Source organism: Globicephala melas, chromosome 21, assembly GCF_963455315.2.
Source record: "Globicephala melas chromosome 21, mGloMel1.2, whole genome shotgun sequence".
NCBI classification, from domain to species: Eukaryota; Metazoa; Chordata; class Mammalia; order Artiodactyla; family Delphinidae; genus Globicephala; species Globicephala melas.
In genome coordinates this window covers 22352583-22369334 of record NC_083334.1, presented here as the reverse complement: position 1 = coordinate 22369334, position 16752 = coordinate 22352583, and the positions used below count along the sequence as shown (strand labels likewise).

Here is a 16752-nt window from a genome sequence, read left to right as displayed (position 1 = left end):
AAACACCTTCTATGGTGTCTTACATGACTGAAGCTGCTTCCTGCTGCTGCTTTTATTCTAGTTCTTTATATTCTAAGTTAGCTTGTTTTTTCTTTTGCAGAGAACAGTGGCAAAATGGGGATGAGGTAGGAAATGAAACCCAATTTATTTTCTGTTTTTACTAACAAAAGGCAAGCCAATTCGGCTTATTAAATATTTGCTTTTTACTATTTGGAAGTTCTTTATCCTCTATTCTATTTCAATTTCTTTTTGAATGCCAAGGCAATTTTTATATCCTTCCTACCTGCTTCTCAAATACTTTACTCAGCAAACAGCCTTTTTTTCTAATAACTAATTTCTAATGCTTTCTAAAGCCTCTAAGGAAGGAAAAGTTTACCATGCTTAATTCTCACTTAATTTGTGCTTTGTTTTCTTCTGCCATTTCTACTCTATTCATAAAAATATATTTGGCCTTTATTGTGAATGGATTGTTTAAGAAACCTGGAAGCTGTGGCATGGTTTCTAATACATACAAGATGTAGGAATTAAAACCTACACATTAAAAAAATAATAAACTATTAATTTAATTATAATGGGCACATATAGCAATTCTAGCACTGGGGTTATCATGCTGTGATACAGAAAAGGAGTCCTAATCGCTTTTATATTTTAAGATTTTATTAGGATACATTTCAAATGATAAAAGTATTTTTAAGAAAAAATATATATAATTTCAGATCTAAGAGAAATTTAAAATTTCTCTCTAGTGGCTGTTATGACTGAAATTTACTATTTTCCTTTAAATAACTTAGAAGTTAATGTAAGATGGAAGAGAGGTTGGAAGTAGCCACATAATGCAACAAAAATAAAATTTCTAGGCAACAGAGTTTAGAAAGCATTTACTGTCATTTTCAACCAGTATACATCATCGAGAGTACGAAAATTGGTTTGCTAAAAATCACAAAAACCAAGTTTGCTTAATAAGAAACGACAATAAGAAATCAGCAAGATTAGCTTGTAAAAAATAAGCTGGTAAGATTATCAATACCAAATTTGCAATTAGCCTTTCTTTAAAAAAAGGAATAAAAAATAAAACTACAAGACCAATCCCCAAACAAAAATAAAACTCATACCCCTTTCTGCTATCTTCTCCCACACATGAATGATTATAGAGGGGAAGTGTATGTGTTTTAAAAAGGTGTATTCAATACTAGAATATAATTTTATATTTGAAAAAATTCAATCTATAATCATTGTTTCTACACCACAAGTAAAGGTTGATACAATTTCCTTGGCAAGCAATGACATAGAAAAGAAGATCCATCTTCTGCATATAATCAATTCCAAATGGTTGCAGGATCATAAGGATGCTTTCCTAGAGCAAATGTGAGAACCTCTTGGAAAAGGTCAAGAACATTGTTTCAAACTTTACTGTACTATTACCTGGGCTTGAACTAGCTTGGAAATTTATGAAAGTGGCCAAAATAACATTTTAATTAATAAAAGTAGAAATAAAAAGAGCATTCATATAACCAGAAGTAAACTGACTAGAAAGTGGTTTAATGTACGGCACATACTAGGAAAACCTTCACAGTTAAAGATCTCTCCTGTTTATGGATCTACTCTGCTCATCCCTTTTATTGTTTGGATTTGAGTAGTTTCACTTACAAGCCTAAAATCAATTGGTAAGCAAAGGTTCCACAGAGCTACCCAAGACATTAAAGCACTACCTTACCTTCACAGTTTCCAAGTCTCCGGCTTTAGATGCTTCTAAGAGCCGATAGTCAACATCAGAAGTGCGTATAGGTGTACTTTCTACATGAAAGAAAGGAAAGGGTACTGTTGGTTTTCAAGGAATCACAGAGTAGCTAAGGAGGGAAAATTATTTGGTGAATGGAAAGAGAGAGGTTAAGGTGTCAGAAATTTCTAAGATCTAATTTAAGGTTTTGTGGTGTCTTACTTCAATCTATATCCACCTTATCATAAGCCAAATTCAAACAAATTTTAGGACACACAAATCCTCTCCATCCCAATTACTCTGTCTTTCAAATTTTATGGTCAAAACTTGGCAAAGGGGAATGGAGAATCATAGGACCATGAGATCACGGACATCTTTATGATACATTGGTCTTTCAAAGTGTTGGAGTGAAGCTTTGCAATAGATTCTGTTATGTAAACCGAGGGAAGCCACTCAACTTTCAGTACTTAATGTTTAGCCTTTCTTTTTGGTCTCAATTTCTACACTATGAAACAGAAGTAATACTCCTGAAATCAGTGACCTTAGAAAATATAATCAGTGTACGATAAAGGCCTACTAAATACAGAAATTTGTTTAATTCGCATTTATGGCTTCAGGGAAATGCAATTTAAAATGTCTTAAGAGGTGTGATACAAATGTTAAATAGAATATAATTAAAACAGGCTGTTAAGTCTAGAAGTTATGAGGCTAACAAATGAGTTATTCTGATTAATCCAATACTATAAACAAACCAAAAATTCATTATACATTGGCCCAAATAAAAAGATTTTTAAAGAAAACAATGCTTATCACTCAAAGTATGATCATGGACATTAAGTGTGGCTTTTATAATGCACATGTGTACACACATTCATGTAACACAAAAGAACTTAAGTCCAGAAAACCTGGATTTAGACTGGGCTCTATTGTGATGATGGACAAATCATTTGACTAGCTTAGTTTTCGCACCTATAAAGTGAGCGTTGGTTGGTTTCCCAGAAATTCTCTTCCAGGCTTAAGATTTCAATATCTTGTGGCCAGAGACACCTTCCTTGAGCCCAGTGTCCAAACGGGAAGATCAAGTGATGCTATAATAAGGTTTCAGATTTCAGAAGAAATACTTCAGCTCTTTCTAAAGTACTTTATTCAGGGAAGTGAGTTTTACAGAGTAAGATAGGGCATTTAATAAAGATTTTTGGAAAGGTCTCTGTATAGTTAGGTCATAATATCTATGAATTTCATTTCTGGATAGTGAATGGATGCTATAAAATATTCATAATAAGAGGGTATGCTGCGTCTGATGAAGAAAAGAACTACTGCATCATACGTAGGGAAAGCAGCAGGCTTCTGATTCCTTGCCTGTAGTCTACTCCATTTTACTCTTTGAGTTTGTTAGGTCATTCTACAGCAGACATAATCCATGGAAAAAATTAAAAGAATGAGAAAGAAGAGTCAATTATATTAAATTTCTTTTGTAACTTCTTATTCATTTTTCAGTAGGCAGACCGTGTTATTTCCTCTGATTTGGGGGCTTTGGAAACTAGTATCTATTTTTGTAACAGTTTTATGTTTGATCGCCCTCAATAAAGGAGATACTTAAAGTATATAACACTGTACTAGGTAGGCACTGTAACACTCAGTAAGATTTTATAATTATATTTAAACCAGGAAAGACAAGATAATATCATAATAGTACAATGAAGTTAAGAATTACAGAAAGCAGAATATAACACATGTAAGAACAATTAATTGTAAGATCATTACCATATGAACGATTTGTAATTTTCCCTATTTGATAGATTTCGGAGCAACCGTAATTCCACACTGTTTATAGGAGTTTTAAGTAACCTTTGATCGTAACACCCATAAGTCAGGTTTCCAACTTAACACTAAAAAAATTAAAGAAAATGGTTGCCTCTCTTCATGACACCTACCTCAACCCCACCAAAATAGGCGGATGGGCAGAGCCACAGGCTAAACTGCAAGCAAGGAAAGGCAGGAAAAATATTCAGGCAAAGAAAATACTCCAAAGAGCCACTTAAAACAATGGGCACAAAGTTTGTCTGTGGAAAGAGTTTATCAGTGGACAGACATGGAAGAGGAAGAATAGAATGCAATGTCTATCTATTTGAACTTACCACTCAGAATCTGCTGCACTGCTTCGTTCCCCATCTGTGCTGCTGTAAAGCCTTGTAAAGAGATGATGGAGGGATCAGAGCCGTAACTCAGTAGCAGGCGGCAGGTCTGCAGGTGACCGGCAAGGGCAGCTCTATGCAAAGCAGTCTGACCAAGGGTGTCCAGTGCATTCATCTGAAAAATCATTGGGTGGGCACATGAGATCGAGCAGCTATTTTTGTTCCCTTTTATACCCTAGCGAATAAATTATGAGAAAAATCAACTGTCAAAGCTTTTTGAAAAATACCACAGACTATTCATTATTAATTCTCGCTTACTGATTCTAAGAAATACCATCTTCTTAGTTGTCTTTCTCTGACCACCTTATTGAAAATTCTAACATACCCATCCTTTCCCTGAACGACTGTCTTCCTGTCCGTCCTCCACTCCCTGCCACTCTCCTCACAACTAGGGGTCTCTGTAAGGTCCCTGAGGGCTGGGACTCTTGCCCGATGTTCACTGCCTGCCACGTCGAAGATGCACAGTAAATACTTTTGGATGAATGAGTTCTACCAAACTTGTTCCCGGAATATAAAGACAACAGAATAAGTAAGCAAAGATAGTCAAAGTAATTAATTACATTTCTTTTCTAATTTTAGTAAATGATTTTGATAGAATGCCCTAATTGAATTACACATTTAACCAAAAACCTGATTTGAAGATTCAAAGGTTCCATTTTTAAAACTTTGAAGAATTATAAAGGAAGAATAATTTTAAGACTGTTAAGACAATGTTAAACTTTGGAATCATGTTTATAATTTGATCAAAACTACCTAGTCCTAACCTGTTTTCTAGGATACCCCAGTGAAGACTCTATTCCACTCAGACCAAAGTCCATGTTCATTGTACGTGTTGCTTCTTTCAGAGAAGCCTTTTGCTCTGCCTTTCTGGATTATGAGCTCCAGTGCAAGTCTCACCTTTTCTAAGAAATCTTCCTTGATTACTTGAAGCCTTGCTGATTACTTCCTTTCTGAACACCTATGTCAATTCAGCACTATTTTATAAATTAGAACACAGGGATAGTGTTTGTTTACCAAGTAAAACTAAGGTTACTGAAATATGGAAAGTATTGTATAGGTTTTCTGGGTCCTTTAGAAAGCTCCCGTTAATGGTACATAGTAAATTCTCAAATATATGCTGGTTGGTTATTCAAAACACTTGGGTACCCCCACCAAACACAAGATTAAGAAAAGAAAGGATTTAAGACAGTCTCCCTGTCTCCAGTTTTTCATTGTTGTAAGGCTGTGACACTTCAGGCAAGGGTTTGAATAATTTCTTTTTTTTTTAAATTTTATTTATTTTTTTATACAGCAGGTTCTTATTAGTCATCAATTTTATACACATCAGTGTATACATGTCAATCACAATCGCCCAATTCATCACACCTCTCACCCCCCGCAGCTTTCCCGCCTTGGTGTCCATACGTTTGTTCTCTACATCTGTCTCAACTTCTGTCCTGCAAACCGGTTCATCTGTACCATTTTTCTAGGTTCCACATACATGCGTTAATATACGATATTTGTTTTTCTTTCTGACTTACTTCACTTTGTATGACAGTCTCTAGATGCATCCACATCTCAACAAATGACACAATTTTGTTCCTTTTTATGGCTGAGTAATATTCCATTGTATATATGTACCACATCTTCTTTATCTATTCATCTGTCGATGGGCATTTAGGTTGATTCCATGACCTGGCTATTGTAAACAGTGCTGCAACGAACACTGGGGTGCATGTGTCTTTTTGAATTATGGTTTTCTCTGGGTATATGCCCAGTAGTGGGATTGCTAGATCATATGGTAATTCTATTTTTAGTTTTTTAAGGAACCTCCATACTGTTCTCCATAGTGGCTGTATCAATTTACATTCCCACCAACAGTGCAAGAGGGTTCCCTTTTCTCCACACCCTCTCCAGCATTTGTTGTTTGTAGATTTTCTGATGATGCCCGTTCTAACTGGTGTGAGGTGATACTCATAGTTTTGATTTGCATTTCTCTAATAATTAGTGATATTGAGCAGCTTTTCATGTGCTTCATGGCCATCTGTATGTCTCCTTTGGAGAAATGTCTATTTAGGTCTTCTGCCCATTTTTGGATTGGGTTGTTTGTTTTTTTAATATTGAGCTGCATGAGCTGTTTATAAATTTTGGATATTAATCCTTTGTCTGTTGATTCGTTTGCAAATATTTTCTCCCATTCTGAGGGTTGTCTTTTCGTCTTGTTTATGGTCTCCTTTGCAGTGCAAAAGCTTTCAAGTTTCATTAGGTCACATTTGTTTATTTTTGTTTTTATTTCCATTACTCTAGGAGGTGGATCAAAAAAGATCTTGCTGTGATTTATGTCAAAGAGCGTTCTTCCTATGTTTTCCTCTGAGAGTTTTATAGTGTCCAGTCTAACATTTAGGTCTCTAACCCATTTTGAGTTTATTTTTGTGTATGGTGTTAGGGAGTGTTCTAATTTCTTTCTTTTACATGTAGCTGTCCAGTTTTCCCAGCACCACTTATTGAAGAGACTGCCTTTTCTCCATTGCATATCCTTGCCTCCTTTGTCATAGATTAGTTGACCATAGGTGTGTGGGTTTATCTCTGGGCTTTCTATCTTGTTCCATTGACCTACTTTTCTGTTTTTGTGCCAGTACCATATTGTCTTGATTACTGTAACACTGTAGTATAGTCTGAAGTCAGGGAGTCTGATTCCTCCAGCTCCGTTGTTTTCCCTCAAGACTGCTTTGGCTATTTGGGGTCTTTTGTGTCTCCATACAAGTTTTAAGATTTTTTGTTCTAGTTCCGTAAAAAATGCCATTGGTAATTTGATAGGGATTGCATTGAATCTGTAGATTGCTTTGGGTAGTATAGTCATTTTCACAATATTGATTCTTCCAATCCAAGAACATGGTATATCTCTCCATCTGTTGGTATCATGTTTAACTTCTTTCAGCAGTGTCTTATAGTTTTCTGCATACACGTCTTTTGTCTCCCTAGGTAAGTTTATTCCTAGGTATTTTATTCTTTTTGTTGCAATGGTAAATGGGAGTGTTTCCTTAATTTCTCTTTCAGATTTTTCACCATTAGTGTATAGGAATGCAAGAGATTTCTGTGCATTAATTTTGTATCCTGCAACTTTACCAAATTCATTGAATAGCTCTAGTAGTTTTCTGGTGGCATCTTTAGGATTCTCTCTGTATAGTATCATGTCATCTGCAAACAGTGACAGATTTACTTCTTCTTTTCCAATATGTATTCCTTTTACTTCTTTTTCTTGATTTTCTTCTCTGATGGCTAGGGCTTCCAAAACTATGTTGAATAATATTGGTGAGAGTGGACATCCTTGTCTTGTTCCTGATCTTAGAGGAAATGCTTTCAGTTTTTCACAACTGAGAATGATGTTTGCTGTGGGTCTGTCATATATGGCCTTTATTATGTTGCGGTAGGTTCCCTCTATGGCCACTTTCTGGAGAGTTTTTATCATAAATGGGTGTTGAATTGTGTCAAAAGCTTTTTCTGCATCTATTGAGATGATCATATGGTTTTTATTCTTCAGTTTATTAATATGGTGTATCACATTGATTGATTTGCATATACTGAAGAATCTTTGCATCTCTGGGATAAATCCCACTTGATCATGGTGTATGATCCTTTTAATGTGTTGTTGGATTCTGTTTGCTAGTATTTTGTTGAGGATTTTTGCATCTATATTCATGAGTGATATTTGTCTGTAATTTTCTTTTTTTGTAGTATCTTTGTCTGGTTTTGGTATCAGGGTAATGGTGGCCTCACAGAATGAGTTTGGGAGTGTTCCTTCTAAGAGGCTTGTGCAGGTTTCCTGATGGGAGGGACTGGTGCTGGGTAGAGCTGGCTGTTGCTCTGGTGGGCAGAGCTCAGTAAAACTACTGCTGATGGGTGGGGCTGGCTTTCCCTCCCTGTTGGTTTTTGGCCTGAGGGAACCCAACACTGGAGCCTACCTGGGCTCTTTGGTGGGGCTAATGGTGGATTCTGGGAGAGCTCCTGTCAAGGAGTACTTCTCAGAACTTCTGCTGCCAGTGTCCTTGTCCCCACGGTGAGCCACAGCCACCCGCTACCTCTGTGGGAGACCCTCCAACAGCAGGTAGGTCTGGTTCAGTTTCCCCTGGGGTCACTGCTCCTTCCCCTGGGTCCCGATGCCCACACTACTTTGTGTGTGCCCTCCAAGAGTGGAGTCTCTGTTTCCCTCAGCCCTGTTGAAGTCCTGCAATCAAATCCCACTAGCCTTCAAAGTCTGATTCTCTAGGAATTCCTCCTCCTCTTGCCAGACCCCCAGGTTGGGAAGCCGGACATAGGGCTCAGAACCTTCACTCCAGTGGGTGGACTTCTGTGGTATAAGTGTTCTCCAGTCTGTGAGTCACCCACCCAGCAGTTACGGGATTTGATTTTACTGTGATTGTGCCCCTCCTACCGTCTCATTGTGGCTTCTCCTTTCTCTTTGTATTTGGGGTATCCTTTTTGGTGAGTTCCAGCATCTTCCTGTCAATGACTGTTCAGCAGCTAGTTGTGATTCTGGTGTTCTCACAAGAGAGAGCCAATAAATTCTTAATGGTGTGCACAAGATTCACCATGAAATGCTGACAAATTTAATTATATCACATTTGCCAGCAGAAAAATGACTGTTTATACATAAACAACATAAAAGCACAGCCATTAGCGTGTACTAATGGAAAACACAAGTGGTCAAACTAAACTTCTTGAATTTTTCTGTGAATATTTCTGTTATGTCCTCATCACAGGAGAAAAACTTTAAGAACATTCTAATCATTAACATTTTTCTGGAAATTGGATAAGACACCCACTAAATTATTCAATTATAGTGATGGAAATCCATAATCCAGCTCATTAAATCATGGGAACATGGTTTCAGAACTACTACTCTGAAATACAGATCTTACCAAGTTATTCCTCACCCCAAACTCAGTGACTCTTCAGTGCCTTCACATAAACTTGAATCCCTCAGCGTGTCATTGAAGACCATCTGTCATTTACTTTTACACCACCTCTCCTACCTCTCTTCCCACTATATTTTTTCTTCATAATCTGATAGGCCTGCTATGCTCCAGCTTTATTAGATTACCCTGGAGCCCCATTTTCTGAAGGTGTTAGTTTCTAAAGTCATCGTGAAAGGTAAAATTTGCCTTTGGTCAAGATTATCCTTAAAGATACCTCAGCAATGCAATGGTAGAGACAGATGTAAAGTTTCTCAGTAAATCCAACACCAGCCAGTTTCACTTCCAGTGTCTAAGCAGATCAACTGAACACCAGATAAAGTACAGACAGTATTTTTAAACATTAACAACACACTATGTGTAAGAAGCGGTTCTCTCTATTAATATGCATGGTGGAACTGAGCGCAATATAGAACACTGCAGATTCACTTCTTCCACCTCTTACTCATTCTGGGACATGCACTCATGGAGTGAAATACTGAGCATAAATCACTACTCACTAATATAAGGAAGGGATGCAACTACCATTTACTAAGCACTTGCTAATATTAGATGCTACATGTAAACTGTAAGCTATTTAAAAGCAGAGACTATGACTTAACCGTAAATGTAACTCTTCCCTCTACCCTAAAGTACAGGAGAGACCAGTGTAACACAAAATTCTTTGCTTTAGTAAATGTATATATTTTTCTTTATGAAATAATTCTTCCCTCAAATTCTAAATAGTTTCATAGCAACAAAAGAATATCCATGGAGTGCTTCATCAGACAACAAGGCTGAAGCACTACAAGAAGTCATAGAAAAGTATCAGCGAATAATGTAATAGAAGCACTCATTCCATGGAAATAAGTAGAATAAAGAAACTAGAGGGACTTCCCTGGCGGTCCAGCGGTTAAGACTTCGCCTTCCAATGCAGGGGGTGCAGGTTCAATCCCTGGTCAGGGAGCTAAGATCCCACATGCCTCGTGGCCAAAAAACCAAAACATAAAACAGAAGCAATACTGTAACAAATTCAATAAAGACTCTTAAAGAATGGTCCACATCAAAAAAAAAAAAAACTTAATAAAAAAAAGAAACTAGAAAAATTTGGTGAGACTTTGTATAACCCACTTAGAAAGAACGACAATCAATAATAGGGAAATATTAAACAGATATTCTATAGGGGTTTTTGTGAAGAAGAATTATTCCTCTCTAGAAGCAAATGTCAGAAATTTCTCCAATTCCCTGGTCTCAGGGCTCCGGGCTTTCTCGTCTCAGGTCATAAGATGACTGTGGCAGCCGCACTCCACCAGTGCCAGGCAGTCTTACCCAAGGCCAAAAGGGAAGTTGCCGACATCTATTTTAAAAGAGAAGAAAGCTTTCTCAGCGAACCTCTCCTTATGGTTGGGGCCAGAGATGGTTTGTGGGCCCATGCCTTTACCAGGCACTAGTAAGGACGAGATGAGATCATCAGAGCTGTCTCAGACCCTCAAGCTTCTCTATCTGAACAAAACGGAGCTCTACGGAAGGACTTGGCAAGCTTTGATCTGCGGGTCAGCTCCAACCTACTGGTTTTGTGTGGTCTGCAAGCTAAGAATGGTTTTTACATTTTTAAATGGTTACATTTTAAATGGCTATATAAGTACCTACATAAAATCCTCTATTTTGTCTCTTGGCCCACAAAGCCTAAAATATTTACTATGTGGACTTTTAAGAACACATTTACTGAAAAATGATTACTGGATGGGAAATCGACTCTCTGCTTGAGTCATTACAGATCTTTAAATTGACTCAAAACTGAAAAAAGAAAACTCAAGGTCCCTAACTCCCTCTCATATCTAACTTGATCAACATGCTTGAGGTTCTACCTTTATTTGTTTATCAGTCAGTCATGGGTTAGAATCAGGGCTCTCTATAAAGTGGGCAATCTAATTTTTTCCTCCAAATATTCTGAAGTGGTTCAAGGCACAGAAGTACAAAATGTGTGTGATAAATTTATTCCTGGAGGGCAGCAGTAACTATGTGATATGACTAGAGATCAATCCCCGTCCCCCGATTTTTTAAGTGAGTCACCTGGCAGGATTTGTGTTGCTGCTCTAGTTCAGTTTCACAGTGAAGAAGGGTGATATATTGGAGCCAGTGTAATTTTATTTTGTTGTGATGCCAGAGAATTGTAGGGAACTCTCATTGTTTAAAGGGAGTTCTCCTAAGTTTGGATTTATTACTCTAATCTCCACCATTCTGTAAGTTACATAAATGGTAAATGACAATAATTCACTCTATTGGTGGAGAAATAACAGGAAAAGATTAAATGACCGGTGCATGTCATCCATAAAATCAATGCTGGAAACACTGAAAAAAAAGGGCCAACTGAAGTACAGAATATAGTCCAGAAGCTAGAATATCTCTTGACACAACACTGTTCTTTGTCCTCTTGGCTTTGATGACTGTGACTCACACTGTGATAATTCTTCACTCAGGCAAAAAACTTAGGCTCAACAACATTCAAAATATTCTTTATCTACGAGTCAAACTCTTAAAAAAACAGAGAGACAAAACAAATATACAGTCTAGTATTATACATATAATTAAGTGCTTAAATGGTCATTCAAACTGAGCTAACCAAATAAATGACATTGCCGCTCACAAGGAATCTTCTAGGAACTTTCAAGTTATACAGCTATATATATGCACTGCTGTCCATGAGTTTTGTTTTCAACCTAAAAAATTTATTTGACAGATTGATTTTATATACAGAAGCATGAATTTATTCTTCATATTTTAAATAAATACAACTTTCTTAATATATATGTATTATTTGGAATTACCAGCACACTTACTGAAGAAATTCAGGAATGTTGGGACTGATGAAGTCTTTTTTAAGACACAGTTTTATTTTCCTCTATCCCAATCTCTACCACAAGGATATGACAGAGGATGTCTTCAAGGACCCTTAGCATTCAGCACTAAAGAGATCTGTTTTCTCTAAAGTACAGAAACTGCCTCAAATAAGAAAAATGTTATATTTAATGTGTTACACCTCAACTGTGGTAATTAATGGTTAGAACTGGCTTAAGATACAAATTCAGAAAGTGTGAGAAGAATAACAGATGTCTGGCAGTTTTAAAGACAAACATTCTTTTTTTTTTGTATCTGGAGATAACAAGTTGAGGTATGTATCTTTATTTCTATTTGAATAGTAAGAATGACTTTCCTAAAGAGGATAATTTGATAAAATGATATAAAACCACAATGGTATGTGACCTGAAATGTATAGGACATAAAATTATGATTAAAAAAATGCCAAAAACAGTTTTGGAAACCAGCAAGCAGACCATAAGGAAATGGTTAAGGGGATTCTTTCAAAAATCAGTGTGAACAGCCTAGTCTCAACAGCTAACCATGAGGCTCAGTTCATCTCTCGCTTAAACTTCAGCTATCATTGTCCACATCACTCATTTAGTAATTCATCATCAATTGTTCTGTGACATTTCCGTACTTAGGCATGTAGACTCACATTATAATTTTACGTTAACTATGAACATGTGTACATCCCAAACTAAACCTGATTTCGAGTAATCTGAGAGTTGAAAACAGTCTCTATATTATTTTAGCTAGAGTGACAATTTTTTTTTCTGCCCAAATCAGGATACTTTGAAATTAAAAGCAAACAACAGTTAAAAAAAATTAACAGGCATTAATAAAATCTACAAAAGAGGGATAAAGACAGGAATCTGAAACAGGTCTATGCCCTGGTAGACAGAGACTACAACCTAGGGAACAGGTAGGTGGCAGGCATACTGTAATATTTTTAGCTTGAAGGTAAGAAACATTAACTCGACATCATCCCTTTTTATAAAAATCTTAAAAAGCTAACTTTGTTGAATACTGCTAAATGATTATGCCAACTGTTATACATATACCTTGAGTCTACATTTCTGTAATTGGTTTTCTAAGAGAAAGTAGTTTCCTAGGATGTTATCTATCTTCCTGAAGCAGGATTTGTTCATGCCATCTGCCTATTCAAAATTTCCAGTGGCTCTCCAAGTACCATGAGAACAAACCAAAGCTCTCCAGCTGAGACCAGCAAGATCTTGTTCCAGCATATCTTTTCAGATTTTCACCATCCCCCATGGACTACCTATTACTCCACCTACTGAACTAACTAATCATAACTTCTGACTAAAAAACTCCTTTGCTTTTCAGATTGAGTCATTATTTAAAATGTATTCTTTGTATTTTGTCTATTTCTATATATCTAATTCTTGGACATTCCTAGCTTAAATTCTATTTTCTTCATGGAATTTCTCCATTCTTTCCCCTAGCCTGCCACCACTAACAGAAGTAATTGGTCTCTCCTCTGAATAGCAATCTACCTGTACTTTCCAACCCGTATAACAGATATTCAAGTAGACTGTGTTAGACAAGACTATTTTTAGATTTTAAGTCCCTTAAGATAAGAATCTTTATCAAATTCAAACTTCCTATATACCTCACAGTAACAAGTGCAATACCTTGTACACCGGTTGTTTGAAAATGGTTGGTAAATGGAGGGCTCAAAAGAATGACAAACTAGTAAATTCTTATGATAGAGAATATTGTTTTCAACACACTACTCTGTATACTGAACAAACATTAGAGACTATCAAACTATTCTCTAACCAAAAGCCATGCATTTCTTCTTTCTCTAGAAATCTGGAGGGAAAAAGGTTAATTGCCTGTGTTGACAGAATTGTTTAATATTGAAAAAAACTGATTCACTTTATCTATAATAAAAGTATAATTTACGTTTTTACAGATATTTACAGGCCATTGTTATCCACAGTGGGATATACACAGTTAAAAGTATCTCCTGTGAGGAATGAAATAAATAAGCAAAAATTCAATTCTTAGCTAGAATTCTGCTACAGTAATCGATATTTTACTCTAATAGGTTTTTAATCCTTTAATGTGTTATGAACCCACCAGAGTATGGAATCTGTCTAAGAAGTTAAATTTTAATTTGAGAAAAATTAAATTTGAGAAACATGAAACTAGATTAATGTTTACTAGCCAAACTTGAGTATTATTATTTGTAAACCTTCAATATTCACATGGAATTTTAAAAGGAACAATCAAGTTCTCTGAAAAGAGGTATATTATATTATAATGGTGCACACTTTCTTTGCTTTCTTAAAGGGGTACTTACCTTGCCCACATGCCCTAACTGTCAGAGAAATAAGTTGCAGAGAGCACAGCTGATTAGACTCGAGGTGCCAATCCCATGGCTGTGCTAAACAAACTGAAGTCTTATTCATACGCTCCCTTTCTCATCCCTGAGACTTGGGAGAGATGGCAGCTGCAGATGGTATATTTTTAAGCCAAAGGCTTATAAAGTAGGGGCTGAAAAGACCATATTTGGGCCACAGAGAAGTAAAACAGAAAAATATAGTCTATAAAAAGAAGAATGAAGCAGATGAACAAAGACTAGCAGAGAAAAGAAAGCCACACAATCTCAGAAAGAGAAAGAGAGACAGACACAGAGAGAGAATGGCAGCCAAGGTAACAGTTTCGAAACTTGTTGTTCCAGCCTTTTGCGAATCTCAGCTAGAATTCCTGCAGATTATTTCTTTGGGATTAACCACATGGTTATCTCATAGAAGTAATAAGCAGGCATGTATATAAATAAGTATAAAACCGATTTCTACTTATGTCTAATCTAGATTCAGTCAATCTAACTGAACAGTAACTAAAATGTCTCTGAGACACTGGCCCCTTTGGACTTTATTTTGATATGATCAAACTTCAGATATTATTTGAACTATAAAAGCTACTTTGGATCTATACCTTTAAAAGCACTTTAACACCTTTGGCCTAATAGAATCTGCTTATCAATCCACCTCTAGAAGAGCATTAATAAAATCCTTAAAATAAGCTAACACATTTCTCCAAAGTGAGCAAAGGTCTTGATCACTCTCAATATGAGAAATAAGCCCATTTAATGCCAATGACTATTGACACAATTTCTTCTTACATACATTATAAATAAATCTGTCAAATTAAGACATACGAACATCAAAAAAAAGTTTTCATGTTTCACACATTTAACAGATGCTCACTAATGACAAAATAGCAGTGCTTTCATGTATAAAAAACGCACTTCTGAATTAAACCTTTTGTATCTGCTGTATTAATAATACCGTATGCAATTGGGGCTTAGGTTGTACTTAATAATGATAGCAAACAAGGCAGTAGCAACAGAATGCAGAATGCCAGGGTACATTAACAATAATAAAGAAAAAAGGATAAAATCTTCATGTCTTTCCCATTTAGGCCTTACAGTAATCTTGCGAAGCAGGGGTTGGTAGAGATAATTATTAATTTTTTAAGATACATAAGTTTACTCCTATAAAAGGGGATTTCTCAAATAAGTTGGTTAATAACCCCATTTTCTTATAACCATCCTTTCCTTAAGAGTCATTTGTTTTCTGTCCTTTTGCTAAATATTGCCTGCTTGCCTCCCTGGACCCACATCCACCCTCCACCCTGCTCTGTGTCCTGGGAAAATCACGTGTATGGATCACATCAATGGGCTCTTGTGGTCTTTAACTTTTCGCTGTATTTGGCCAGTGGGAAGTAATGACAAGGGGACTGGTGGGAAGGAGAAGAGTGAGGAGTATGGATTAGATATAGCCTTTATCAAAGGCTACAGATGCTGTCAGGTGGCCTGCTCTATATAGCTCCCCTGTTCCTTGCCCCTTCAGGCCCAGGATGATGATAGCTCCCACTTGCTGCTGGTACTACCTCATCCTTTGTTGATTTCCTAAACCTTGCCCACACCTTTGTATATAACTCCTTTATTAAACTTTCCTCAAATTACCCACTCTGAGTGTGCTTTTTATTGCCAAGACCCTAACTAATACAATTTTCTACCTCTATATCTTTGGAACACCTCCTTCAAAAGCTACCAAGGCCCTTATGTGAAAATTGCCAAGTTAAATGGATCGTCTACCTTGGTTTCTCTCTGCAGCACTAATCACCTGTTCCTTCTTCACACTCCGTTGCACTCAACAGACACCATGATAAGCCTTTCAGTTCCTCTTCCCACTACTGTTCCACAAACATGAGTAATCCTCAAAGGTTATTCCTTGACTCTCAACTCATCTCTCCATATTCTCTTCCAGGAACCTTCCTCATTCCCACAATGTATGATCACTATGTCAATGGCTTCCCAATAGATCTTTCTAATCCTAAGCTCTCTTTCATACTCTAGTGCTGTATTTCCAACCACTAGTTTTATTTAATGTCCCTCTATCATATTAACTCCAAGTACAAAATCATTACCAAGACATAGGACGCCAGTATTTCTTTCTAGCTTTCTTACTTCCTTAATTGTGCCACCACTTTCTAAGTTTATTCCAGCACCCAATTCATTTCCAACTACCACCATTTTCTAAGTCTATTCCAGCACCCAATTAGTCTTTCCAAATGGCTTTCGTCTTTCTCTTCCTTTTTCATTACTGATGCCACTAAATTGGTTCAGGATTAGCTTCAAGTTTGGTAACTGCTTTAACTTCCAAACTATTTCCCACAGTATCCAGCTCACAATCTTTATCATTTTACAACTCAATGTTGAGCTACTGGATCAAAACAAATGATAAAGGGATTATATACATCTCTTAAATAAAATGTAGATAATTAAAGGAAATATATAGTATATAAGTTTGAAAAGACAAATATAGAAAAAAATACAATGCTTATACTTACTAGCAATCAAAGTATTGTTTGTGTGCCAGGTACTATACAACATACATATATATATAAGCTCATTCAATTTTTACCAAAAAAACAAACCAAAAAAACATCCTTGTAGGGGAGGTATTAATACCCACATATCACCAATGAGTCAACTGAGGTTCAGAGAAATTAA

General features: G+C 36.4%; 1 protein-coding gene across 1 annotated transcript in view; it reads right to left on the bottom strand.

Moving 5' to 3' along the window:
- Positions 1–16752, bottom strand: part of TNKS (tankyrase) — a 174319-nt gene that overhangs the window by 38438 nt on the left and 119129 nt on the right. Inside the window, exons 12-13 of the mRNA XM_030832386.2 lie at positions 3856–4027; positions 1715–1794 (exon numbers count right to left, since the gene is read on the bottom strand). Of these exons, the coding sequence (XP_030688246.2) occupies positions 1715–1794; positions 3856–4027 (252 nt within the window). The remainder of the gene's footprint in view (positions 1–1714; positions 1795–3855; positions 4028–16752) is intronic.